This window comes from Lolium perenne, chromosome 3 (assembly GCF_019359855.2).
Source record: "Lolium perenne isolate Kyuss_39 chromosome 3, Kyuss_2.0, whole genome shotgun sequence".
Lineage (NCBI taxonomy): Eukaryota > Viridiplantae > Streptophyta > Magnoliopsida > Poales > Poaceae > Lolium > Lolium perenne.
In genome coordinates this window covers 106,292,713-106,319,579 of record NC_067246.2, presented here as the reverse complement: position 1 = coordinate 106,319,579, position 26,867 = coordinate 106,292,713, and the positions used below count along the sequence as shown (strand labels likewise).

The 26,867-nt window shown below is 47.8% G+C and overlaps 2 protein-coding genes across 8 annotated transcripts; one reads left to right on the top strand and one right to left on the bottom strand.

Annotated features, from left to right (window-relative positions):
* Positions 1-984: 984 nt before the first annotated feature.
* Positions 985-10,687, bottom strand: LOC127342087 (uncharacterized). Of its 7 annotated transcripts, none has more exons than XM_071828086.1 (18): positions 10,370-10,687; positions 8,245-8,442; positions 7,550-7,696; positions 7,326-7,445; positions 7,169-7,209; positions 7,043-7,087; positions 6,332-6,403; positions 5,452-5,686; positions 5,170-5,367; positions 4,936-5,082; positions 4,716-4,832; positions 4,568-4,608; positions 4,433-4,477; positions 3,985-4,056; positions 3,401-3,466; positions 2,822-2,878; positions 2,107-2,245; positions 985-1,434 (listed from the first exon to the last, which is right to left on the bottom strand). In XM_071828086.1, the coding sequence occupies exons 1-18, from the start codon at positions 10,513-10,515 to the stop codon at positions 1,302-1,304; spliced, it is 2,019 nt and encodes a 672-aa protein (XP_071684187.1). In that variant the 5' UTR covers positions 10,516-10,687; the 3' UTR covers positions 985-1,301. The 7 variants fall into 7 exon arrangements, with proteins under 7 accessions (XP_071684187.1, XP_071684185.1, XP_071684186.1 ...); XM_071828084.1 differs by having other exon boundaries at positions 985-1,462; positions 2,111-2,245; XM_071828085.1 differs by having other exon boundaries at positions 985-1,456; positions 2,111-2,245.
* Positions 10,688-19,100: 8,413 nt separating this feature from the next.
* LOC127342086 (probable aspartyl protease At4g16563) lies at positions 19,101-21,013 on the top strand. Its single transcript, XM_051368020.2, has one exon. The coding sequence runs from the start codon at positions 19,160-19,162 to the stop codon at positions 20,660-20,662; it is 1,503 nt and encodes a 500-aa protein (XP_051223980.1). The 5' UTR covers positions 19,101-19,159; the 3' UTR covers positions 20,663-21,013.
* The last annotated feature ends 5,854 nt before the right edge of the window (positions 21,014-26,867 follow it).

The following is a 26,867-nucleotide window of genomic DNA, read 5'->3' as shown; positions in this document are numbered from 1 at the left end:
GGTGTACAATGATCTTCATCATAAGTCGTCACACACACGCAGTACTCATACTGTGTAGTGACATTTGGAAGAAAAAAAACTGAAAACTCGTGTTATTTTTCAGGACAACACCATAGTTTTCTTGGCAGCACACTCATTGCTTATGTGAGATTGTTTGCACTGAATATGATGGAAAGGGGAAAATTTGAAGCTCACTCGTACGTCAGACTATGTGTCTACAAGTACATGTGGGTTGGGTTGGACTTTGACACTAGAGCACGTCGGCTGCAATAGATCTACTAAAAATCGAGTTTGTTTTAAATTTCATGTGGGCATGTGGGACGGTTGGAGCTTGGATCTCAACGCTCACCACCCCTTGCCAGCTTGTCCAAGCTTAGATATCATTGACTGTATTTCATTCTTGCACTGGATTCTTGAGGGCGCCAGCCGTGGGCAGGGCGGCCTTTTAACTAACGTGTCTTAAGTATGCTCATTCATCTTTTCTTGTAAGACTTAGGGCATCTCCAACGCTGCGACTCATCTGGTCCGCAAGCATCCGTTTTGGTAAAAACAGCACCCAACGGGGATACCCATACCCAAAAAGCCATCAATTATTGTTCGGAGCTACCCAAACCCGTCCTAAATTTGGGTGGCCTTTGCGTCTGCCCGGACGGTTTCGCATGGCTCCGCACGTCCGTTTTTATCCACCTGATCCGACATCTTCTCTCTCCCCTGTCTTCTTTTTCCCATGGATATGGCCGGAATAACCACCGGAGTTTGGCTGGCCTGGCCAACTGCCACCGTCGCCCACGCATGGAGCACCCTGGCACCGAGTCCTCCTTTTTTTTTTTCATCCCTACCGGAAGTTGCCACTGCCAAAACGAGCTTCGGCGGCAAAGCTCATCGACGGCGACGCGCAGGGCGACGGCCAAGGGCGCGTGCACGGGCGCTGGCCGCTCGCCACGCCGGCGCGAGCACGATCGCCGCCGTTGCACGAGGCACGGGCGGGCGGAGCTAGCCGTGCGCGCGGGCACGGTCGCGCCGCGCTGCTGCAGCTTCGCCCCACGCCGCTGCGGAGCCGCGCACGGCTGCAGCTCCGCCCGGGCCGCACCCTCGCCTGGACGCCGCCCCGTGCCTCGCCCAGCCCCGCCCCGCGTCCCTTGCGTTGCCCCGTGCCTCGCCGCGCACCTCGTCGCGCGCCGAGGCAGTCCCGCCCCGCCTCGCGCGCCCTGGGCCGTGCCTGGCCTGGACGCCGCCCCGCCCCGCGCCCCTCACGCCGCCCGTGCTACCTCGTCGCGCGCCCAGGGCCGCCCATGCTTGCTTCACCATTGCCCATTGTTCCCAGTTATCAGTTGACCATTGTTCCCAGTTATCAGTTGCCTTTTTGTAGCTGAATAGTCCTCCGTCATTTCTGCCCTTGGTCTCTTTCTTAAATGAGAACCCTGGCAAACACTTCTGGTAAAACAAACTTCTTTATCTGTGCCTGGCCAAATAATTTTAACAAAATTAAGGTCAATGGATTAAGTATCAGCTATACAAATACACTTCAAACTAAAATGTTGAGCATTTCAAGGACCAGCGATCCCTAAAAAGCAACCATTTCAATTACGCACTGCTAAATCATTTGGTTAAAATAGAAATTTATAGCCGCTTACAAAGTTAAGTGGGCACTGCAATCGGCAACTGCCTTATTGATGTTAAGTCAGAATAATCCTACTTAACCTTTCAGATCTGTACAAAAGCAACACTGCATTTCGTGCCACAATAGTTAACATCGACACATCTAATCTTCCCTTTGACAATATAGTATTACTAGCTGTTGTAAGATTCTAATAAATTATACTCCCTCCATTCCAATGAATAAGGCTTTTTTTTTTGAAAAGTCAAGCTTCAATAAGTAAACTTTGACCAAAATTTTAGAAAACACTATCAACAACTATAATATTATATAGATAAAACACGAAAATATACTTCATGATGTACCTAACGGTATTGATTTTGTATTGTAAATATTAATGATTTTTTCTAAAAACTTGGTCAAACTTTACATAGTTTGACTTTTAGAGAAAAAAAAAGCCTTATTCATTGGAATGGAGATAGTATATAAAAAAAAACTCTGTATGTTACCTACTTGCTTCACCATTGGCCCCAGTAGTGAGTCGCTTTTTTGTAGCTAAATAGTCCCCCACCTGTTCTGTCATTGACCTCTTTCTTAGATGGGAACCCTGACAAGCACGCTCGGAAAAACATATTTCTTCACAGGTGCCTGGCCCAATAATTTAATACAATTAAGACCACCAGATTAAGTATCAAATAGAAAAATACAACTAAAAACTAAAATATATGCCTGATAATCTGAACATGTGAGCATTTGAAGAACCAAAGGTGAAGAAATGAGAACTGTGTTTCAAAACAACAGTATGCGCCTAATTTACTTGCATTGCATTAGCCCCAGATGATATCTCAGAATATTGGGTAGAACATTCAGGACACCAAGCAGTTCAATCAAAATTTACAGCACGATGATCTTAATGCAATGCTTATGATCAAATGAAGCTCTGGGCCCAAGCGGCAAGTTATCTAAATTAGTGCATCTGAAACATGGTCATCAATGGACAAAATAGTACTGTCAACAGTGCACAGTCATTTACTAGTAGATTTAGGTTTTTATTGAACTTTGAATCAAAAGTGCAAATTGATATTTATCTTGGTGGGAAAATTTGTTCCAAGCATTTAGTGGTCACTGATGTCGTTCTTATTAAAATGCCACAGATGATGTTCCTGTTGGTAGAGTTTTTTCTTGTCTTGTTTTGGATGAGATGGGGGTATTCAACTTATTTACCTGCATTTGTAGTAGATGTGACCTCAGAATTTAACATAGTCTGGGAGATTGCAGAACCTGCGGTAAATTTGGAAGTTAGAAATATAGCTAGAAGTGCAAGAAGAACACAGCACAAAATTGCCATTTTTAAAGCTCGGGTTACAGCTGTGCAACCCACAAGAGAATGAACATCTAACCAGAAGAAAACATGCCTGCACCATAGATTTTTTAAGGGGCAAAGAGCCGAACAATATACATAGAAACCAAAAGCTAATGGGTGCAAAAGAATGTTGAATTCGATGGGGACGTAAGCCACAGCACAGGCAGGGCTACTAGTTATGTAAGAAGGGCCTACGATATAAGAAGAGCTTTTTAAATTTTGAAACCAGATAGCACCACTGTTTTATTTTTAACAAACACAATATACCTACAGTATTTCAACCATTTGAATATGCCCACCCATTCATGCGGCTAATCTCAACCTGATATGAAAGGCATACAATCAAGGATGTAGAAGTGGGACAAGTGGGATAAGTGGAATACGTGGCATTGACTTTCATTCTAGACACTAGACTCTTCTTTTCCTTCTTAGTAATTTACCTGCATCAGTTGTTAATGGGACCGAAGATAATCTAGGGTTTATCACATTGCCAGTAACAGGAGTGCCTGCAACAATAACAATTTTAGGTATTAACTGAGCAAAGCGGGGACTTACACAGTTCAAAAATGATTGAAGGAGTTTGCCTTTACTCCTACGAGCAAATGGGGTGGGGCAGTGTGCATAGCAACCGCTAGTGCAGTAGTGTTGACTACAGCACTACAGGTGTGTTGACTACAGCATAGGCAGAGCACTACGGTAGCATACTGACAAAATCAGAGCAGCGAATAAAAAAGAACTGTTTTGTAAGGACAGTGGCAACACAAAGCACGGTAGTGGCAAATTTAGAGCAACATACAATGCATCAAAGTAGGCCAAGAGTTAGTTAATTCCAATTCTTAAAATGATTGACATACGAGTGCTAATGTCTCCAAAAATAATTTGATGTCAAAATCAAGCAAAGCAGAGAAAAAAAGATATATGAAATAATGTTGTGACGATCGCTAAAAAGATTCAACATAGCCAAGACACAAAGAGCTGATTGGCTCAATTTAAGGTTTGGTGGATTAAACAAGTGTGAATTTACCTTCCCACGGACTCGACTGAAGAGCACACCCTTGATTGATCTCCAGGCATGTAGCAGCTTTAATGCATTGCTCTGAATATTAGAATATCATACCATTTCATCAGTTCATACTCTAATAAAATGTGCCAGCATTGAACGGATACTGATATCAATTGGAAAAGTTGAATTACTCAAGGGAAGTGAAGTAAAAGTTGATTACAAATATAGACCATGCGTTTACACAATTTCTGGCTAGTCAGTACTAAGCATTCAGGCGAATGGGAACGGTCTAATGAAAAAGATGCAGCTTGATGGGTTGCACAGAAACGAAGTGTGTGGAACTTAGAAGCAAGGAGAGCAGCACAGACTCTACAGAAATCATAACATACATGTGAATACTACTAATGAACAGAAGGTTAAGCACAACGTTCAATGCTTATACAGAGTGAAACCAGAGACCGAGTCCTACCAAAAATTCTCCGAAACCAATCATCCCGTGCCTTAGCTATGCTTTCTGCAAATGAGATAAAAAAAGATTGTTTACAGTATTGCTTGATGGCAGAAACAGTTGCATAGAGAGAAACTAGCTAAGAATGAAGTATACCAGGTGACAACTCCTGGCTGCAGTGTCTGGAAGAAGGCAGGCTGAAAAGAGCAACGAAACATGCATGAGAGCGTGCGTGTGAATAAAACGGAAATGGCATGCATCCTGATCGAATCAAGGTAGGACGATAGTAATATCAGTATATTACCTCATCCTCTTTTCAAAATAGATATTAGCTAGGCGACGGGTATGTTCTTCACGTGCATGCTTGCTCGTAGGATGGGTACATTTCTTGGCGTGCCGCCTCTGTCGGAAAGGAGCGAAGCTGGCCCAGATACAAGCAATCAAATGACATTGATTAGTAAGTTGCAGCGTGATCATGGGTTGCCACTTTGATAGCAATGCACTCTCTGTGTCTGCGTGCATACCTGAAGCCGATGGGGAGTATGTTCTGGGGACCCATCAGGCCGTACGGCAGTAGCAAACGGTCTTTGAATTCTGGAGTTCTGTTAGCCAAATCCCGGACAATCTTTGCTGCTCTAGCCCACATGGGCCTCCAGTCCTGAGAAATCTTACTGATCCACAGAGTAGTACTATGAGTAAGAATATATTAGTTTGATCTGTATACTGCGAGAGAGGGGATATAAAAATATTCCAGGTACCTGGCTACTTCCAATTGAAATAAAAGGTGCACGCGGAGAAACTTGACAAGGACACTGGCCTCGAGGCTGGGCGGTGAAGAGGGCTCCAGCGGTAGAAAGCGAGGGAAGATGTAATCCAAGGCTTCGTTCCACAGGCCCTGGGACACGAGGCGCGCCAGATGAAAGACGCAGAAGTAGTAGTTTGTCTGCTTCAACATTCTGCATCCATGCATTCTGTTGATCAGCAAGCAAAGGTAGATCAAAGCATTGGCAAAGCAAAAAAAATGGGTGGTGGATGCATACGCGACGAAGGTGGAGCCATATCCTTGGAGCCTGAGGAAGGTGAGGAGACGCCTGTAACGGAACCGCCTCACACAGGGGTACTCTCCAGGGACAGACAGTTGCAACTCCTGGCCACACACCACCGCTCGCGTTCTCGTCATCATCTTGGACGGTCGCCAATTTGGGACTGGGGATTGTGTTTGGGGTTGGGGACATTTGCCGATTTGGGGCTGGGAATTTCCAGTAACAGAAGCACCTGCCACAGTAACAACTTAAGTGAATGATTGAATATCCAGAGGATTTCCACAGTTCAAAAATGATTGGCGGCATTTGATTTTATTGTTTGCAAACAAATGGATGGGGACAATGTGCAACTGGGGTTGCAACAGTGTTGAATACATTATTACAGATCTTCTTCGGATCCAGCCCAATGAGCCAGAGTGGGCCAACAATCGAACTGTTCATATAAAGGCTATTGGGAAATCCCTGCCAACCCTATCCAATGTCTAGCTCCGCCAATGTTACAGGTGCAAGTACCCCCCCCCCCCCCCCCCCACAGAGCAATAATGGCAAAATCAGAGCAGCAGATAGAAAAATATTGTTTTGTAAGGATCAAGGTAACAAAAGGCACAGTAACAGCGAAACAACAGCAACATACAATGCATCAAAGTAGGCCAAGAGTTAGTTGATTCTAGTTATGCAAATGATTAACATGCAAGTGCTAACGTCTTCAAACAAACCTGATGTTAAAATTCACCAAAGCAGAGATGGAAAGCTGTATGAAATAATGTCATGACAATGATCCACAATAACGTGGCCGAGATATCGATTGAGTGGAAAGAGTGACAGGTACTTATTGACAAAATTTAAGGTTTGGTGGATAAAACAAGTGTGAATTTACCTTCCCTCGCACTCGATTGAAGCACGCACCCTTGATTACGCTCCAGGTGTGTAGCAGCTTTAATACATTCCTCTGAATATAAGAATGTTACTAGTTTATCAGTTGATAGTTGATACTAATAAAATGTGCCAGCATTGAACAAATACTGTTATCCATTTGAAAAGTTCAATCACTCAAGGTTAGTGGAGTAGAAGTTAATTACTAATATAGACCGTGCGTTTACACAATTAGTTTCTCCAGTTTCTTTTAGCACGGCGGTAGCTACTCTTTTTTTGTCTCGAGAAAGCAACTTCATTATTGTGGCAATATTGTACCTTAATCAAGAAAACTATAGTAACACACAGAGCGAATTTTGTACCCCTTCCAAGTTAGAAGAATGTTAAATTTCACCTGCTGCTGCGCCTACCAACCAACCCTTTGTTTTTTTTTCTGGCTAGTCAGTACTATGCATTCAGGTGTGGGTTTGATAATACAAACAACAACATCAAAGCCTTTTTTCCCAAACAAGTTGTGGTTTGATAATGGTCTCATGAAAAGGATGCAGCTTGATGGTTGCATAGAATTGCTGCAAGTGGAATTTAGAAACGAGGAGAGCAGTAGGGGTTGTACTGAAACTATGGCATACATATACATGTGAATACTAGTAATGAACAGAAGGTTAAGCGCAACGTTCAATGCTTATATGAAGTGAAACCAGAGACTAAGTCGTACCAAAAATTATCTGAAACCAATCATCCCGCGCCTTAGCAAAGATTTCTGCAAACGAAATAAAAGAAATTGTTAAATGAGGCTACATTATTGGTTGCAGAGATAGAAGTAGCGCGGAATGAAGTATACCAGGTGACAACTCCTGGCTGCAGTGGCTGGAAGAAGGCATGCTGGAAAAGCACCGAACCATGCATGAGATTGAGAGGCGCGCGTACAATGAAATGAGAAATGGCATGCATCCATCCAGATAAAGAAAAAATCTAGGTAGGGGGATTGAAAGATTTACCACCTCGTCCTCTTCTCAAGATAGATATAAGCTATCCGGCGGTTATGTTCTTGACGTGCATGCTTTGTGGTAGGATGGGTACATTTGTTGATGTGCCGCCTCCGTCGGAAAGGAGCAAAGCTGATCCGGATATATACAAACAATCAAATAGAATAAAATAGAATTGATTAGAAAGTTGCAGGTCTATCATGGATCACAAGTTGGTGGCTTGGTGGTGTGCATACCCGAAGCCGATGGGGAGTACGTTCTGCGGACCCATCAGGCCGTCCGGCAGTAGCAGCCGGTCTTTGAATTCTGGGGTCCTGTTAGCCAAGTCCCCGACGATCTTAGCTGCTTTAGCCCACATGGGTCTCCAGTCCCGAGAAAACTTGCTGATTCATTCATTCACAGACAGAGTAGTAACTATGATGAGCAAAAAGTGTCTTTGACACATGGGCACCAGTGCTCCCTTCAATTTCAGATTTTTAAATTTTTTAAAATCTCACACTTCTGTTTCTCTAAGAATTATGGTGTTATATATATAGATAGATATGTACAGTATGGGTGTATGCAAAAAAGTCCCGTTAAAAAATACGTTATATTTTGGAAAATATAAAAAAGACAAATTTGTGACAGTAAATGGTAGTACAATAGTTTTAAAATAGTATGTCTTTTTGTCAAAAGATTGTTTATTTTGTATTTCTCAAAATTTAAAGTATTTTTTACCGGGACTTCTTGCATAGACTCCTCCTATACATATCTATCTACATATTTAATGCCATAATTTTTAGAAAAATAGAAGTGTGAGATTTTAAAAAAATTAAAAATCTGAAAGTGGTGGGAGCACTGGTGCCCATGTTCGCCAAATCCCTATCCCTATGATGAGTAAGGAAATTTGTGTGTAATAGCGAGAAAAGAAAGGAATACTCCAAAAAAATACCAGCAGACTAGTTTCTGGAACAAGTGGTGGACGCGAAGAAACTTGACGAGGACACTGGCCTCGAGGCTGGGCGTACAAGGGGGCTCCAGCGGCAGGAAGCGAGGGAAGATGTAATCCAAAGCTTTGGTCCAGTGGCCCTGGGACACGAGGTGCACTAGATGAAAGACGCAAAAGTAGGAGTTTGTGTGGTTCAACATCCTGCAGCAGCACCATGCATTCCGGCCGGTTATCAGCAAGCAAGATAGATAGATGGCAAAAGAAAGAAAGAAGCAGAGAGAACCCAATTGACGATACCCCCCCGCTCCCGTCGCCTCCCCCGTGGGCGACCGGGGCGTCCCCGCCCTCCCCAATTGACGATACCCCCCCGCTCCCGTCGCCTCCCCCGTGGGCGACCGGGGCGTCCCCGCCCTCCCCACCCTCTCCCCACCCTCCTCGCTCCTCCCCCCCCCGCCGCCGCCGGCGGGAGCCGCCGGGCAAAGCCCGGGCGGTGCTGGCGGCGGCGGTTCCTCTCTCTCCCGCGCGTTCGGGAGGCCCGACGGGGCGGGTCTGACCAGGCGGCGTTGGAGGACGCCGGCTCCGGCCCAGGCCGGCGTGGATCCGTCGTCGTTGGCGGCGAGGCGTGCGCTCGCGGCGGTGGTGCCCTTGCCTCCGTCAACCGACGCTGTGCGGTTCCTGGTGGCGGCGGCCGATCTGGGCCCGCGGGCCTAGATCTGGGTCTGGCGGGCCCGGCCGATTTGGGTGGTCTTCTGCTGGTGCGCTGCACGCAGGACCTCCTCTGCTACCTTCCGTCGCGGCTGGTGGTCGTGCTCGGATTGGACCGGCAGCGCTGGTTTTCGCGAGCCGCCCGTTCGGGCTTGTCGGAGCTCGGTTGAGCTTCCGGCGGTGGGGTGTCGTTGGGGCGACTTCCCCACGTTCTGGAGTCGCTGGGGCGACGTCCTTGCTAGCCATCTGGGATGTGGTCCTTGGGCTGGCTCAGTACTGCAGCTTCTCCGGCGGCTGCAGTCTGTTCTCCCTCCGACCAATTTGGTTGTGCTTGTGCAGGTGTGCTCCCGCGCTGGGGATGGTGGACTTCGTGGTGCCGCCAATCTAGGGTCTTGGACGCCTAGAGCAGGGTCTGGCCGAACCCTCCGCCAGCCAGCACGTGTTTCCTGCGGATGAGTCGAGTTGGGGCTAGCTCATAGTGCGACTTAGGTTAGAGGCTGCGCGGCAGTGATCTCCGCCTTGTTCGCTCTACGTCCTCGCGACGGCGTCCGGATTTTCTATCCAGGTTTGGACCTCGGCGAAAGCTGCGCATGGCTCTGGCCTGTGCCGGCGACGGCGTCACCTGCGGGTGTCGTTCCCTTGTTGAAGGCGTCCCGATGATGGCCCTCCTGTTCGAAATGATGGATTCCATCCCTCCGCCTCAATCTGCTCCTCTTGGAGGCCTCGCTTCGTGTAAGCTTCTCTGGTAGTGCCTTGTGGAACACCGTGTGACCTCTCGATGGTGTCGCAGCCCTCTCACAACGTCGGCCTGGCTGCTTTTACACGGTTTGCTGCGGTAGCTGATTTCCTTCCTAGCGCCTTGGGGGGCTTTGCTAGGTCGGCGTCTGGTCGCTGCTCTTGCCGGTGTGCCTATCCCAATGCCGGGGGATGATGTTGTGTGTTTGGTCTGGACCTAGCCTGAGCTCCATGGGTGGTGGTTCTCGGGTCTGGGTGAAAACTTTGCAGGTACTTCTCTGCCGACGACGATGACGCACTCTTGCGTCATTCACCTTCTTGGAGGCGTCGCCGCAAGACCCCCCTCCTTTGGTTCCTCAAGCTCTGCCAGGTGGCCGGCCCGTCACTGAGTTCCCCCTTGAGTTGCAGTCTTGGTGCGGTGGAGGTTTGTTGGCGTGGACACGGTCGCGATCGCTCCGGTGCAACAGAAGACAAGGCTCCCTCTTCCTGGATCATATGGTGCTTCGGCTTGCTTTTCTGTGTTGTCTTTTGTTGCGGTTTGGGTTGTGCGCTTGGTGCGGGTGTGTTGTAATCTTGGTGTAACTCCTGGCCGGTTGATGGCTTCGTTAATTCAAAGCCGGGCTCACTTCGAGCCTTCCGTCTAAAAAAAAAAGAAAGAAAGAAGGGATGTGGGTCGGTGGGTACATACGCGACGAAGGTAGAGCCGTGGCCTTGGAGCCAGAGGAAGGCGAGGAGACGCCGGTGACGCAGCCGCCTCACACAAGGGTACTCTCCAGGGACAGACAATCGCAGCTTCTGGCCGGACTGCGCCGCTCGCGTCCTCTTCATCGTCATCGACGGTCGCCTCGCCGATTTGGGACCGGGAATTGGGTTTGGGGTCGGCGGCGATTTGGGGCTACGAATTAGGTTTGGGGCTGGGGGATTTGGGGCAGGGGATTGATTGGGTTCGGCGACGGGGGAGGGACGGGTGCTCTTATTAGTTTCGTCCACCTCCACCTCGAGTGGGGTGAGGGCGGTGAGGGGGGCTGTGGGGGGGGGAGGGGGGAGACGAGGGGTGGGACCCACGTATTATTTCGCAGCCGTCGAGCCAGACACGGGAGAGGGACCGACACATTGGGCATGTAGTTTGGGCCATCGAGCGAGACGCAATGAAACCCTTGCGTGGCCATGGACCAGAAAATGTGGTAATATGTGCAGAATTTTTTGGCCCAACAGCAATAGATGACCCAGTTTTTGGTTTTATACGAGTCCAACTTAAGTCTCACCACTTATCCATACTAGTTGAATGCCCGTGCGTTGCTACGGCTTCTATTTTTTCCTCTCACCATATGTGTAAACATAATACAACTATGAAAATTCAAATATATAGAAAGATATAGTCATGTAATATTCTAGGAACAACAAAATTCTATCAAAAGCTATATTTCAACATCATATCAAAAGCTATATATTTAAACATGATAGTACAATATTTTATTCAGCATTTAATTCCACATCAAATGCATCTTGAAGACGGCTTCAAATAATAGCTTTTATTTGCATTGCCCCTACAATATAAACGCTTGTGTATTGTTAGACCTAGGAGTTGGTCTGTTATGCTTCTCGGTCATGCTGCTCACACGAGTCGGCTACCTATGATTGTCTTCAGACTTTTCTTAGCACGTATCCAAAAAAAACATGTCTCGGCACCTCCACCTCTGTGCTTCCCTACGGTACAAAAAAAAATAGAACTATGTGTATCACAAGGTTATGAACAAAACAAAATTTTATGGTGTTTCTGCGCATTACATATTCTAAGTACAACGATCTAGCAACTTTGGTTTGGCCCACCGATTTACCGTCGTTGGTGACACTCTTCTGAGCCCCTAGATTCGCCGAAGAAACACCATATATCAGTATCTCACTTTTGGAAATAAAAGTAAGTCTTAACGTGTGATTTTGTTATCAGTTTAACAAAAAAATGGTATCATAAGTTGCACATGCTATGAGTGTAAAAGTATATATGTTCTAAGAAAGTGAAGGCATGGGTAAACTAAAAATATTGAAAATGGTATACCCCTCGAATAACTTAAGGCTAGAACATACCCCAGAAAGAGCATGCATTAAGATACAATAAGATCCAGCTTCAAATAATGATAATTGTTGGAAAGTTCAAAAAATACCAACCATATAATAAATTATTATTTTTGGCGCCCACTTTAAATCTAGCCTGCAAAAATGTTTAGCTATAGGATCTTTGTTGACCAGCATGTAAATACAAGTATATAAATAGAAAGCTCATAGTATAGATATATGTCATTTACATTTTTACTATTTTCGTTACAAGCAAAATCTAGCTGAACTCTTCCCTAGACAAGACATCAGACAAGACGCGGGCACAAAGCCGATCCATTCAAAGGAGCCCATATCAAAGTAAGAAAGCATTGGATCTATGATTTGCGGCATAGTTGTACCCTCTTTGTGTAGTTATCCGAGCTTCTAAACAAAAACAAAAAATGTGACCACACTTCTGGACATTCAAATTCTTCCTTGCAGACTTATTAACTTAAATTGTGATTTATCTGGTGTGTCTGAACTTTAATAAGGAAGGAAGAAGCATCGAGCATGTAACAAAAAAATTATGTTGGTCAGTCATTCGCAAGGCCATTAAACAGCAGGACATGTAATTCCCAGATAGAAGTTGTGTATTCTTTCTACAAGATCACAGTACTAATTGGATCCCTATTTATAAACAGCAGCACATGTAATTTAGTATGACATTCTAATGACTGCAGGCCAAAGACAAAGCCAATATTAACAAGAGTATTTGTGTCCATATAGCATTTGACAGTCATAGTCCTGAAGCATGAGAGGTGCAGAGTGTTGCATCGCGATAGCTTTGAGCCCAATGACATCTATATCCACGAAGCATCGAAATGATGATACTCACCAGGAAAAGATACTGATATGTAAAGAATACTTCACTTAGAACCAGTGCCCAAGTATATCGACAATGAACATTATAACTGAAAAGAGGAAAGTGGTTTAACGGAAATTAATATGTTTATCTTTCCTTTTATGCAATAATAACCTCAGAATAATCGCTAATTAGGGGATGAATAATGAACTGAAAAAAATCCTACGGTGATCTGTTAGAAACAAAGTTATGTTCTAGGACTATCTCATATCCCCCACACATTAATCTATTAATTGCTGGAATGGATATGTTAGTTCTAGAGATTGAATCCCAGTTCATATAACACCAAAGAATAGTACCTCTGTGTCACCGGTAATGTATATGAACATTCAATCTATTCTTCCTGCAAGACATATGCAAGGGACACATATACTCAACTCCTGCAGAAATAAAGATCGTGTCTTAGTAAAGTATAAGAACCATCGCGCGTGTGTTGTAAATAAGTGATAGAATGTATGAGATCATTTCTCCTCAAAAATCCACCGCTGAGAGGGAAACCAAGCCGCTGTCATGCGCACATCCCGGCAGGAGAGTTACGGAGCAGGAGCGGAGGCCGGGAACCGGCTCAGAGTAGGAGTTCACCTCACGGGTAGCGGCGTAGGCGAGGGATCGGTACTGGTTCTCTGGATGCACCGGCGGCAGGTACTGGTGCCAAAGCTCTAAGGGTAGCAGCACCGGGTTCAAGGGTGACCGGGGAGGGCAAAGACCACCAACTCCTCCTCTGTACCTCACCACAGAAATTCCTAGGATATGACGAGTTCCTCTCGCCCATGCCACGTGAGCGAGCACGAGCATAGTGGACGGTCGTCATGCACATATGCTGCCACGCGCCCATGATCATCGGAGGACTGCTGGCAGGCGGTGGGAGGGGCTGTGATGACCGGCGAGGTGAGTGGTGAGGAGGCGACGCGATTGGATTGAGAGGGAGATGAGATTATGACATTTGTTTTTTCCGGAATGACATATGAAATTTGTCTAGCTCGTCTCGCGCAATCTTTGGTTCTAGTCCGAAAAAAAAAACAAAAACAAAATTTCTTCTTCCCGATGCTCAAGATATTCGCATCCTCTAGTTCATGATCTACAGTGTGTCGGTGTTTACCCAATGCAACTTGGGGAAAAACGAAGTAGCAATGGATCTTCTCTGCATCGCAGCTCGTGGCTAAATCTCTCTCGCCGCGAGCGCGAGTGAGTTCCCTACGGCGTACCTTGATGTAGACGGTGCCGCCGCCGTAGGCGGTGCCGGAGTCGTTCTTGAACTCGAGCCACGCCTCGTTCTCGTAGAAGCAGGCGCCCTTCCACCCCACCACCCCGCTGCTCGCCGCCGCGTCCGCCGCCGGCACGGCCGTCGCCGCGCCCACGAACACCGGGAAGATGTCCGACGCGCCGCGGAGCGCCGCCATGGAGATGCGCCGCGGCAGGAGGGGCAGCACGTCCATGGGGCTGAACCAGTGGCGGAGCCAGCTTGTGTAAGGGTGGGGCACGCCCCACCCTAGCATTTCACATAACACATACTTTAGTGAGAAATAAGAAAAAACTAGGAAAGCTAACTCATACATACATCAAGTTATTTTGGTTGCCCCACCCTAAGCAAAATTTCTAGATCCGCCACTGGGCTGAACGGCAGGGTGGTGAGGATGCTGCTGCTGCTGCTCGCGCCGCCCCACGGGACGCCTGCGCCGCGGGTGGAGGAGAGCAGCACGGCGCCGAGCGAGGCGGTCGCGAGCAGCGCCGCGACGGCGAGGAGCTTGGTGGAGTTCGCCATGGTGGTTTGCGGTTGGGGGCGAGTTTAGGGAGACTCGCCTAATTAAAGAGAGATTTGGCTAATTATTTTGTACCTTAATCACCGTGGCTTGAGATAAGAGCACCAGGTGGTGAATAGAAAATATCTTTGCATACCATAGCCTCAAACGTGATTCATGATACTACCATAATTACTTCAGCGCTCGTAGGAAGATACCGTGAGCTTTTTCTTGATCGGACGAAGGGGAGACATCAAATCAGATCAGAGGGTCCAGATTGTTTTAATGACGACCACCAAAGTGCGTTGAGTGTCAAACGACCAACTCCCATTTAATAGTAAAGATGATGACATTATCTCTCACCTCCTCACCAATCACAAAGCTTGACGCCGCTGTCATGAAGCCTCACACCACGCCGGTGCAAGAGCAGACCACCATGCCACTCTCGCCGACGATGGCCAAAGCGGCGTGCGCAAGACTGGGCTGAATATGATAGGGCGGAGCTTTCGGTGTAGCACAACAAGAACGTTGCCACCATGACACCGCTGTTCATGCCCGTCAGAAGCATTACAATGTCGCCGATGACGTCGTCGAACACCACCATGACACCGCCAGGCACGCCAGGCACAGGCATCACCACGTCACCGAACACGAAGACGAACACCACCATGACACCGCCGTTCATGCCCGTCACAAGCATCACCATGTCGATGAGCACGAAGTTGAATATCACCATAACAAAGCCGGTCATGCCGGTCATAAGCATCACCACATCGCCGACCACGAAGACAAACATCACCATGCCGCCACCACCATGGATTATCACCTCTCACTTCTCATATACATCATCACCACGCGTCGTCGTCCATCAAAACGCCAAGCGAGAAGTTCAGCAAAAGTACTACAAACCTTACTCACACATACGTACAGATAACAGTATACTTATGAATCATTTATCTATCAGTGTATGTACACCGAAACAAAAACCTGTCCAAAGTCATGCGGAATGGTGAGGTGAACCTACTCATGAAAGGAAATCTCAAACGGTTGAGCGTGTGCGATGAATTTGACAAAATTCTCTTAAAACTTCATACACGAAATTGACGATTTACGACTGACGAAACTCGAAACCGATTGTGGGAATTGATTCATATCATCGATACGCATTTTTTTCATGTACATCTTATTTCGATTCGGAGTGTGGTTGAGTTGATTTGAGGAGAGGGTATGTGGAGTAGTGTAAGAGAGAGTGAGCCTAACCGAGTCCACGTGCACAAGTTGCATCGATGGAGTGCAGGAGGAAAAAGAACGGGCCTAGCCCTAGAGAAACTGTCGATTCGGGCGTTCCTCTTGATGCAGGCAAAACGCTGCTTTAAGAACCGTGCGATGTAACAAGCAGCCCACAGGCAACCAAACGGCCCGTTCCACGTCCCAGCCCATGCCAAAAAGTCTCTCACATGCTACCAAACGCGCCTATTATGCATTGTCGAGTGGGACGGGAGATGTATCTATAACTAAAATGTATATCTATGTATCTAGAGATAAAGTTGAGCAATTTTGTAGGAACAGAGGAGTAGTACTTTTCTATAAAATTGGTCAAAAGAATTATATCGATATTTATACCTAACAGTAAAGGAGCTAATGTTTCTGCTAAAAATTTCATCCGACTTTAACTTACACTTTTTTTATCAAAATTACTACTGTCGCCGCCGTTTTAGTAGTGACACTAGACCATAAGGGCGCGTGTTGCCGCGCCCGCCCATCTTATCGATAAGCCAACCCAACGATATAGTTAGAAGGAGTTGAACGGTAAACAAAACTGAGCAACTTAAGATACAACGACATCATTGGGGTGATAGAGCATATTTTTCTATTAAGTTATAACTGATCAACTAGCACAGACTTTCTTTCTACATTCTCGAATATCTCTAATTATGCCAAAAGAGTGTAAGCACCTCACTTCTCAGAGCTATGTCACTTTAAAACAAATGGAACGGACCACTTAATCAATGATTCTAAGCACCATGTAAAGTAGACTTAGTTGCATACAATTTTTATGGGAAACACATTGTACCGGGTAAATCAGACATAAAACACCTAACTGTACTCTCAGATAAAAACAGCGCCACTTCTTTACATGTGCGTTGCCACGCCCGCACATATTTCAAGAAACAGTAGATATGATATATAAACATAGTGATGTTTCCATATGTAAAAAATAAAAGAATTGTAAAGTAGAGATTTTTATATGGGTATGAATGCATGAAGGCTAGAACTGGACATGGTGTTTTGGCATAGGTCTAGATGCACCTATTATAAAAAAATGTACTTTAAATTTATTTCAAAATTTTTAAAATTCGACATAAAACCATAGGTGTGCATCCTCACATTCTATGTTAGCTCACAAAAAGTATGGCAGGAAAAAACATTTTATGTGCACTATGTAAAAATGACAAAAAAAAACTTCCGTCAAACTTCGTGGGCGAACATAGAATGTCTAGGTGTACACCCTGATATTTTTTCAGAATTTTTAGATATTTTAAAGTCTAATTTTAAATAGTGAGTGCATCTACACCTACGAGCCAAAGTAGATTTCCCGGTTAGAACCATCTTGGGGACTATGTCTTAACTATAATTCTCTAAATCTGATCAGGTTTACCAACCTATTCTTCCTTGGACGTATGCTAAGAGTTGTGTGTTTGTTGTATCCTTGTATGGCTCCTAGCTATAGGATGCAAGTTTCCTTAGAAGACCATCCACTAGAAAAGGCCTCAGCACCGGTGCACATGTTTTGCTACCTGGGTGGGCCACTGCTAATGGTGCACCAATGGTGTGCCATTGGTAAACCAAATAGCAGTGACCCACCATTTAGTGCGTCACTGCTATATGGTCGAGGTGCGCCACTGGTAAAAATTTGAAATTTGAATCTAGATTTTTTTTCGATTCTTTTTTGCGTTTTTTTTTTGTTCTAGTATGCATCTTGTTACGTTCTCTGTGATGTGAAGCTCCACTTGCAGCTGAAGAAGAGGAAGGAAGAAGATGACGGGGAGGAGAAGGAGGAGGAGGGGGACGGAGTTGGCACGACTTTTCTTCCTTCCATCTACTAGCCATTAAATAATGAGCGATCCCTATATCAAATTGGAGGGATTTTACAATTTATCACACTTTTCTTTACACTTTTATTATTTGTCATTTTCTGTCTCACTGGCATGTGGTGGTCATATGGTCTGGTGGAATGATATAGAATGATACAGATTGGCTTTCCCCCCCCCCCCCCTTCTGATGCAAGGGATAGAAAAATCAGATGCTATGTAAAAAATAAAACCTGCTAAGAATGATATAGGTTTATCAATGGCAACAGGCCTGACAAGAAATTAAAACCTGAAAATTGGCTTTGCACACAAATGTCTCAAAATGATAATTTATATTACTCTTATCCTTTAAATTTTCAAAAAAAACAATGAACTAACAAAAAGACATATATATTCCAAGAGAGCATCTTAATGAGTTTGGTTCCATTTTCGCAAAATGTTTTGATATATGGCTTTCAAATTGACCAAGATCTATGCCATTGGCTTCGCTGTTCAGTCATTAGTACAAGTTAACATGAAACACCAATCCGCCTTGAGGGTTATATAACAATGGAAAGGAACCCCACCTTTGGACCTGATCTATTGTCAAGAGAAGGTAACACATTGGCCTACAACATGCCGAGCCCTTGAGCTTGATGCTGAATCCAAATCACAGAATATCAAATCTTCAGTATATGAATGATAAAAGCCTAATATATATTGGTAAAAAAGTAGGCCAAATATCCAATTTATTTTTAACCGGTGGATGAAATTGGGGTCTACATTTGTGGATGTCTGATGGAGATGGGAAACACGGGGTGCCACCACAGCCCCCTCCCTAACCTTCTCTTTTTTGCCTATTCCATCTCCCTCTGTCTCCTTGGATTTGTCTGCTCCAAGGCTACTCGTCAACTTTTGCATAAGATTTTGAAAGCATAGATAATGTCATATCGTGTCCGGTTTTTACTAAGATAGTAGTACCCAAATTTAAACTAAGACTCCAAACCTTACTATATATCGCATAAGAGGGAGTACTAATTTAGCAAGCTCTTGAAAATCTTTCTGCCATATAATCTGGAGTATGGCCAAAATTTCGCTTTGGAGCTCGGGTGCAATGGAGGTCGGTATATTTCAAATTTTGAAAACATGATTGCAAAGTTGTAAAATCATTGTAGAAAAAAAAAATCTTGGCGTAGATAATTTTGCACTGTTCACTATTTTAGATGCCAGATTTTGTTGTTTCACGCAGCCGAAAATACTTGGCATTTCGAAGTGAGATTTTTTTCGTGTTGGTAGATTATGTCTTTTGCTACATTTAGAATCTTTGTTCCGGAATTTTCGAAACTTTAGAACGTCATTTTAGAATCGCTCAAAAAAACGAGATCCATGTAGGCTGAGCTATGAAAGTCCGCACTCGTCCTACTACCTACACGCGACGACGGTGCCGACCGCTTCCTGCACGTGATTTCGCACAGCGCCTCTATTGACTCCCAAGTCCCGTCCGCACCGATCGCGTCCGTCGCGCGCCCGTGACCACCCTCTTGATGTCTGATCCATCCATCATAGCGGCCTGGACCTAGACCCCACACACTGACACTGATCTCCTCCTCCAAGCCCACGCAAGGCACAAATACTCACACGACGCAAAACGCGTTTAAAACCCGCCCAAACCCCTCACTCATCCGCAGCTCCTCTGCTTGCCAATCACCGCCATGCCGATGCCGTCACCACTCCCCTGCTTCCTCCTCCTCCTCCTCCTGCCCCTCCTCTCCACCGCAGCACCGGCAACCACCAAGATCCCGCTCTACCGCCACCTCCCGGCCGCCGCCACGGCCGCGCACCACCACCCGCTCTCCCGCCTCGCGCAGGCCTCCCTCGCGCGCGCCACCCACCTCCGAGCCGGCCACCACCACCCGCAACCCTCGGCCTCCCCCGTGCGCACCGCGCTCTACCCGCACTCCTACGGCGGCTACGCCTTCTCCCTCTCCCTCGGCACGCCGCCGCAGCCGCTCCCAGTCCTCCTCGACACCGGCAGCCACCTCACCTGGCTCCCCTGCACCTCCTCCTACAAGTGCCTCAACTGCTCCTCCGCCGCCTCCGCACCCTTCCACGTCTACCACCCCAAGAACTCCTCCACCGCCCGCCTCGTCTCTTGCCGCAGCCCCGCCTGCCTCTGGATCCACTCCAAGCCCCACCTCTCCACCTGCTCCGCCTCCGCCTCCCCCGCCCCGCCATGCAGGCCCGGCGCCGCCACCTGCAACGCCACCGCCAGCACCGTCTGCCCGCCCTACCTCGTCGTCTACGGCTCCGGCTCCACCTCGGGCCTCCTCCTCTCCGACACCCTGCGCTCCGCCACCACCGGCCGCGCCGCCAAGCGGGGCTTCGCCGTCGGCTGCAGCCTCGCGTCCGTGCACCAGCCGCCCACCGGCCTCGCCGGCTTCGGCCGCGGCGCGCCCTCCGTGCCCGCGCAGCTCGGGCTCACCACCTTCTCCTACTGCCTCCTCTCCCGCCGCTTCGACGACGACGACGCCGTCAGCGGCGAGCTCGTCCTCGGCGCCTCCGCCGCCGCCAAGACACCGACGCAGTACGTGCCGCTCCTGAAAAACCCGGCCGCGCGCCCGCCCTACTCCGTGTACTACTACCTGTCCCTGACCGCCGTCGCGGTGGGAGGGAAGCCCGTGCGCCTCCCGCCGCGAGCCTTCGCCCCCGGCGGCACCAACGGCGGCGGTGGCGGCGCCATCATCGACTCCGGCACGACCTTCACGTACCTCGACCCAACCGTGTTCAAGCCGGTTTCGGCGGCGATGGTGGCCGCGGTCGGCGGCATGTACAACCGCTCGACGATCGTCGAGGACGCCCTCGGCCTGCGCCCCTGCTTCGCGCTGCCCGCGGGGCCGGGCGCCAAGACCATGGACCTGCCCGAGCTCTCGCTCCGCTTCAAGGGCGGCGCCGAGATGCGGCTCCCCGTCGAGAACTACTTCGTGGCCGCCGGACCGGCGCCCACCGCCGGTGGAGGCGGCGGCGGCGCTCCCGAGGCCATCTGCCTCGCCGTGGTGTCCGACGTCCCGGGCGCAGCAGACGGAGGTGCCCCTGCTGCGGGCGGGCCGGCCATCATCCTCGGGAGCTTCCAGCAGCAGAACTACCACGTCGAGTACGACCTCGACAAGGAGCGGGTCGGGTTCCGGCCACAGCCCTGCTCGTCGGCGGCGTCCTAGTTCAGCCTTCAGCTCGCGTCGGCGAACTGAAGCGCGCGCGGGAGCTAATACGTAAGCTCCTGCTTAATTAACCGATCGGCTGCATGGTTTCGATCGAGTTAATTACTCCACGTCGTAGCAAAGTTGATGACAGTGCCGCCTGATCGATGGTGCAGCTTTGCGATCTACTACCGCTTAGATTTGAGAATTTAATACTAGCAATAAAATAGTGCGTGTGTGCGTGTTTGCTTGCTTAATCTACATTGCTCCTCTGTGGGTGAAAGAAAAGACTGGCGCTCTGCTTTGCTCTTTTCCTTTCGCGATGGAATTGCTTTCGGGAAGAGGAAGCCAAACCAAAGCATTTCGTGCTGATTCTTTTGTGGACAAGCTTAATTAGTTAGGACATCTCGAGCGGCGCCACGCAAACGGACGGTGAGCGACCGTTCTCGTCCGTCGTGACCGAAAATGCGTCTGGGGCCTGTTCCAGCGGGGCGACGCAAAGTGAACGGGCCATCCGCGGAGACGCAAACCTGGCCCAAATATGCGCCAGGTTTGCGTCTCCGCGGACGCTCGGCGGTCGTTCCTCGCGTCCCCACGGGCCCTCATGGCAGCGACCTAGGTTCGATCGGCCTCGAATTCACAACCGCCGGCGACCAACCGCCGCAATGGAGCGCCGAACCGCCGCGGAAGAGCAACCGCCGGCCTCTTCGTTTTACAAGCCGCCGTTAATCCGCGCATATTATAACCCCCGCGTCGTCGGTAATTCAAGTTCAACCGCCTCCTTCTTCATCCTCTTTTCTTCTTCAACACCGGCACGTCATGAGCGACTACACGCTGCCGTCCGACTCGGAGAGCGAGGGCAAGTCGCCCGGATTCCTGCATTGGTTGGAATCGCCGGCGACGCCAAGCGATCCGGGCTCCACGCCCAGCTACCCTACCTCCACACCGAGTGAGGACGAGGAGGAGGGAGGCGGCAATGGCAGCGAAGGCCAGGAGGAGGACGGAGGCGGCGCTGCCAGCGACGCGAACGACGAGGAGGAGGGCCAGGAGGAGGAGGACTCCGACAGCAAGTTCGCCCGATTGGAGGCGCAAGAGGCGGCGGACGACAAGGCGGCGGCAAGGAAGAAGTCCAGGGCACTGGCGCGGGCGGCGCGTCGTCGTCCGTTCACCGACGACGACGACGAAGACGCCATTTCTTCCAGTTTCAAGTCCTCGACGGGGCATCGTCCTCCAGTTCCGACGACGAGGTGACAAGCAAGAGGCGGATGAGTTTCCAGGACGACGACGACGCAGGGCATTCGAACAAGAAGGCCAAAAATAGTTTTAGTTTATATGTTTTTAAATTTCTTCTTATTTGTATGTTAAATATGTTTGAATCTAGTCGATTGATGTATCCGGTTAATTGTTTAGGCTATAATTTATTCGATTGGACCAACATGACATCATGAGTACATCTTTTTCGCGTTTAAAACTTGATCATTCAACTATAAACTGTAAAGAAGTAGCAAAAAAAAAAAACAGTTGCATGTCCAAAATGCGTCGGGCCGCTGGAGGTAGCCACCGACGCAAACGGACATTTCGCCCTTGCGGTCAATTTGGCGTCCGCGGGCCGACGCAAACGGACGCTCGCGACCACTTTTGAGCGTCCGAAATGCGTCGCCCCGCTGGAGATGCCCTTATGCTTGAAATGGCATCTGTGACTACAGTACTCTAGCTAGCCATAATGTTGGCCATTTCGTTTGGTTGGCCTAGCGTTAAAACTCCCACCTAGACACCTGTGGCGGTGTAAATGGGCATGTGCCTGCTGCCCCGCTACTGACGCCGTAGTGATGACGGCTAGCAGCTGCTTGTCGTTCAATTCCCACGTAAAGCTCTTCTGGCCGGCAGTCCTGCATTGCGTTGCATCGCAGGCAAGGTCATGAAAATCTCTGCACGTCCCAAGGACACGCGACGGACGTGTATGATTCCAAACTTCTTGTTCACCGATTGAATTGGAATCCAGCGTGCAGAGACTCATCTGCCTGCATACCCCATGCCGTATATGACTGGGATCAGGTGACATGCACACAGCATGTCACCGGTGAACAGTGCCGTAACATGTGCCTAGTTTTTTTGTCGTTGGATCAAAAATTGATGGACAGATGAACATGAACATGAGCATGCTACAGTGTGTATGCTACAGTATATGTGCTACAGTGATCGTCTGCAGGGACTCGTTCCGGTGCATGTGCTACAGTGTCGTCTACAGTGACGCGCTGCAGTAATTAATCTGGTTCGCTCAATTTTGATCCAACAGTCCAGAGTGCATGTTACGGCACTGTTCACCGGTGACATGTTGTGTGCATGTCACCTGATCCCAGTCCGCCGTATATGGGCGTGAGGGCATCTCCAACGCAACTTGGGCCGAAAATGTGTCTGGTACCACTTCCAGCGAGGAGACGCATAGTGACCGGGCCGTCCGCGGCGACGCAAACCTAGCTCAAATATGCGTCAGGTTTGCGTATCCATGGACGTTGCGTAGTCGCGGAAAGTGTCCACGTTCGGTGCATCCGGGCCTGGTTGACAGTGACTAGGTAAGCAAAATATTTCTTCATTACTATTGATTGGCCAAAAGGATCATCTTTACAGAGATGATTAGTCGAGTTAACCTAAAACTACAACGGCCGTACCACCATTTTCCCCCACTTGAGCTCTTCCTCTTTTGACATATGGGGCGATGGGTGCAGGCTTCTTCATCGGCTCTGACCAGGAGCTCGTCGTCGGTCGTCGGTGGCGTGCCTTCTCCATCTTCCTCGAGCCGTGTAGTGCTGAAATCTCTTCCGTTATCCGTAAGAAAGCTCTAACCTTGGATGTATAGATTACATCTGTGTAAGCATGCCAGATGTGCCTAGATTAGATATGCAAGCATGCTAGATGTGCCTAGATCTATACTGATTGACTGATTTAGGTTACATGCAACCTTTTTTCTCCGCTGATGGTCAATGTAAGGTTTCATTTCCATGGTTAAGGTGTAGCTCTTGTGTAGGTCATCATGCATTCTTCCTCGTCTAGCACGTCCAACGGAGGTCCTACCTTCTTCTCTGTCTAGCACACCGACGGTTAACGCTCGTGTTCTAGGGGCGTCCCTTTTTTCCCGACCTCTGCGCTAAATCCTACTCCTCTGGTTGTAATAACCTTTGTCCCTAATTTTATTGCCCTTGTGCAAGCATGTATGTGCTTCCTTGCTAGAGATTGATTGTAGGATACATGCCTCCGTCACCATAGTAGTTCAATGCTTAATGTGTAGCTCTTTGTGTAAGTCATTATGCATTCTCCCGATCTGATGTGCAAGCCTGGTCTATCCTAGATGCAGCCTCACAATGCAATTCCTTATCCAGCTATGTATTTTCCCAACTCTACAATAGTGTGGGAACCATCTTTGTCGGAGTTCATCCTGAATAGGGTTTGTGAGCATGTCACAAGCCGGGTAGACTACTCAAGAGGCTTCAAAAAAAACGTCACCTGCATAGTGTCTGCAATGATGTTCTAGCCTTACAGTGACCTCTACTCAGGTTTACAACCACCTCACGAGATTGTGGATGCTCGTGTGCAAGATTAGGAATGTTCAAGGACTAACATTTAGCAATGAGAGCACATCCATAATGATGGATGCCTGCAAGTTATGGGCACACCTCATGGTTAGATTGCGTGTCACCACTTTATCATTGTACTTGTTCATTCCCTTCTTAGTGGGATGAACTAACAAAATGTCTTCTGAAGCTTATCATTCCCCGAAAGGGCACTGATTTGTTGAACAAGTCCACACTAAATTACAATCAAATGAAGACGATCTTCGATCCTACGCATGTTCCAAATGAGTCTCTCTTCACTCTGTGCAAACTCGTGTATGCTATCAACTATCTTGCGGACAATAAGGCCCATGGAAGGAGCTATGCTGACATGAAAGGATCGGAGAGAATAATATGGCTTAGTGTTGGAGATATGCCCAAGAGGCAATAATAAAAGTGGTTATTATATATCTTTATGTTTATGATAAATGTTTATATACCATGCTATAATTGTATTAACCGAAACATTGATACATGTGTGATATGTAAACAACAATGAGTCCCTAGTAAGCCTCTTAACTAGCTTGTTGATTAATAGATGATTAGTTTCATAATCATGAACATTGGATGTTATTAATAACAAGGTTATATCATTGTATGAATGATGTAATGGACACACCCAAGTAAGCGTAGCATAAGATCACGTCATTAAGTTATTTGCTATAAGCTTTCGATACATAGTTACCTAGTCCTTTCGACCATGAGATCATGTAAATCACTTATACCGAAAAGGTACTTTGATTACATCAAATGCCACTGCGTAAATGGGTGGTTATAAAGGTGGGATTAAGTATCCGGAAAGTATGAGTTGAGGCATATGGATCAACAGTGGGATTTGTCCATCCCGATGATGGATAGATATACTCTGGGCCCTCTCGGTGGAATGTCGTCTAATGTCTTGCAAGCATATGAATAAGTTCATAAGAGACCACATACCACGGTACGAGTAAAGAGTACTTGTCAGAAGACGAGGTTGAACAAGGTATAGAGTGATACCAATGATCAAACCTCGGACAAGTAAAATATCGCGTGACAAAGGGAATTGGTATCGTATGTGAATGGTTCATTCGACCACTAAGTCATCGTTGAATATGTGGGAGCCATTATGGATCTCCAGATCCCGCTATTGGTTATTGGTCGGAGAGAGTTCTCAACCATGCCCACATAGTTCGCGAACCGTAGGGTGACACACTTAAGGTATGATGTTGTAATAGTAGAACTTGAATATGGAATGGAGTTCGAAGTATTGTTCGAAGTCTCGGATAGGATCCCGGACATCACGAGGAGTTCCGGAATGGTCCGGAGAATAAGATTCATATATAGGAAGTCATTTTATAAGTTTTAAAATGATCCGGTGAATTTATGGAAGGTTCTAGAAGGTTCTAGAAAAGTCCGGAAGAATTCACTTTGGAAGGCGGAGTCCCGGTGGGACTGCACCACCCATGGAGGCCAACCCTAGAGGGGGGAGTCCAAGGTGGACTCCACCAAGGGGGCCGGCCACCCCCCTCATGGAAGGGTGGGAATCCCACTTGGGTGGGAGTCCCACCTTGGGTAGGTTGCCCTACTACATGGAAGGTTTTGGGTTGGGGTCTTATTCGAAGACTTGTAGTCCAACACTTGGGGGTTCCACCTATATAATGAGGGGCCAAGGGGAGGGGGCCGGCCACCACAAGCCCTCAAGCTGGCCGCACCCCATAGAGGCCGGCCACCCCCTCTCCCCAAACCCTAGCCGCCCCACTCCTCCCCCTCTCCCGCAACGCTTAGCGAAGCTCCGCCGGAGATCTCCATCACCACCGCCACCACGCCGTCGTGCTGTCAGATTCAAGGAGGAGCTACTACTTCTGCTGCCCGCTGGAACGGGGAGGTGGACGTCGTCTTCATCAACACCGAACGTGTGACTGAGTACGGAGGTGCTGCCTTATTGTGGCACCGTCAAGATCTTCTACGCGCTTTTGCAAGCGGCAAGTGATCGTCTACCGCAGCAACAAGAGCCTCATCTTGTAGGCTTTGGAAATCTTCAAGGGTGAGTCTCGATCATCCCCTCGTTGCTCCCGTCTTCTAGATTGCATCTTGGCTTGGATTGCGTTCTCGCGGTAGGAAATTTTTTGTTTTCTATGCAACGAATCCCTACAGTGGTATCAGAGCCGTGTCTATGCATAGATGGTTGCACGATTAGAACACAATGGTTTTGTGGGCGTTGATGCTTATGTTGTCTTTAGTTTGAGTACTTTGCATCTTTGTGGCATAGTGGGATGAAGCGGCTCGGGCTAACTTTACATGACCGCGTTCATGAGACTTGCTCCTCGTTCGACATGCAACTTGTATTGCATAAGAGGCTTTGCGGGTGTCTGTCTCTCCTACTATAGTGAAGATTCAATTTACTCTTCTATTGACAACACTAGTATCACCGTTGTGGTTCATGTTCGTAGGTAGATTAGATCTCTCTCGAAAATCCTAAACCACGTAAAATATGCAAACCAAATTAGAGACGTCTAACTTGTTTTTGCAGGGTTTGGTGATGTGATATGGCCATAATGTGATGATGAATATGTATGAGATGATCATTATTGTATTGTGGCAACCGGCAGGAGCCTTATGGTTGTCTTTAAATTTCATGT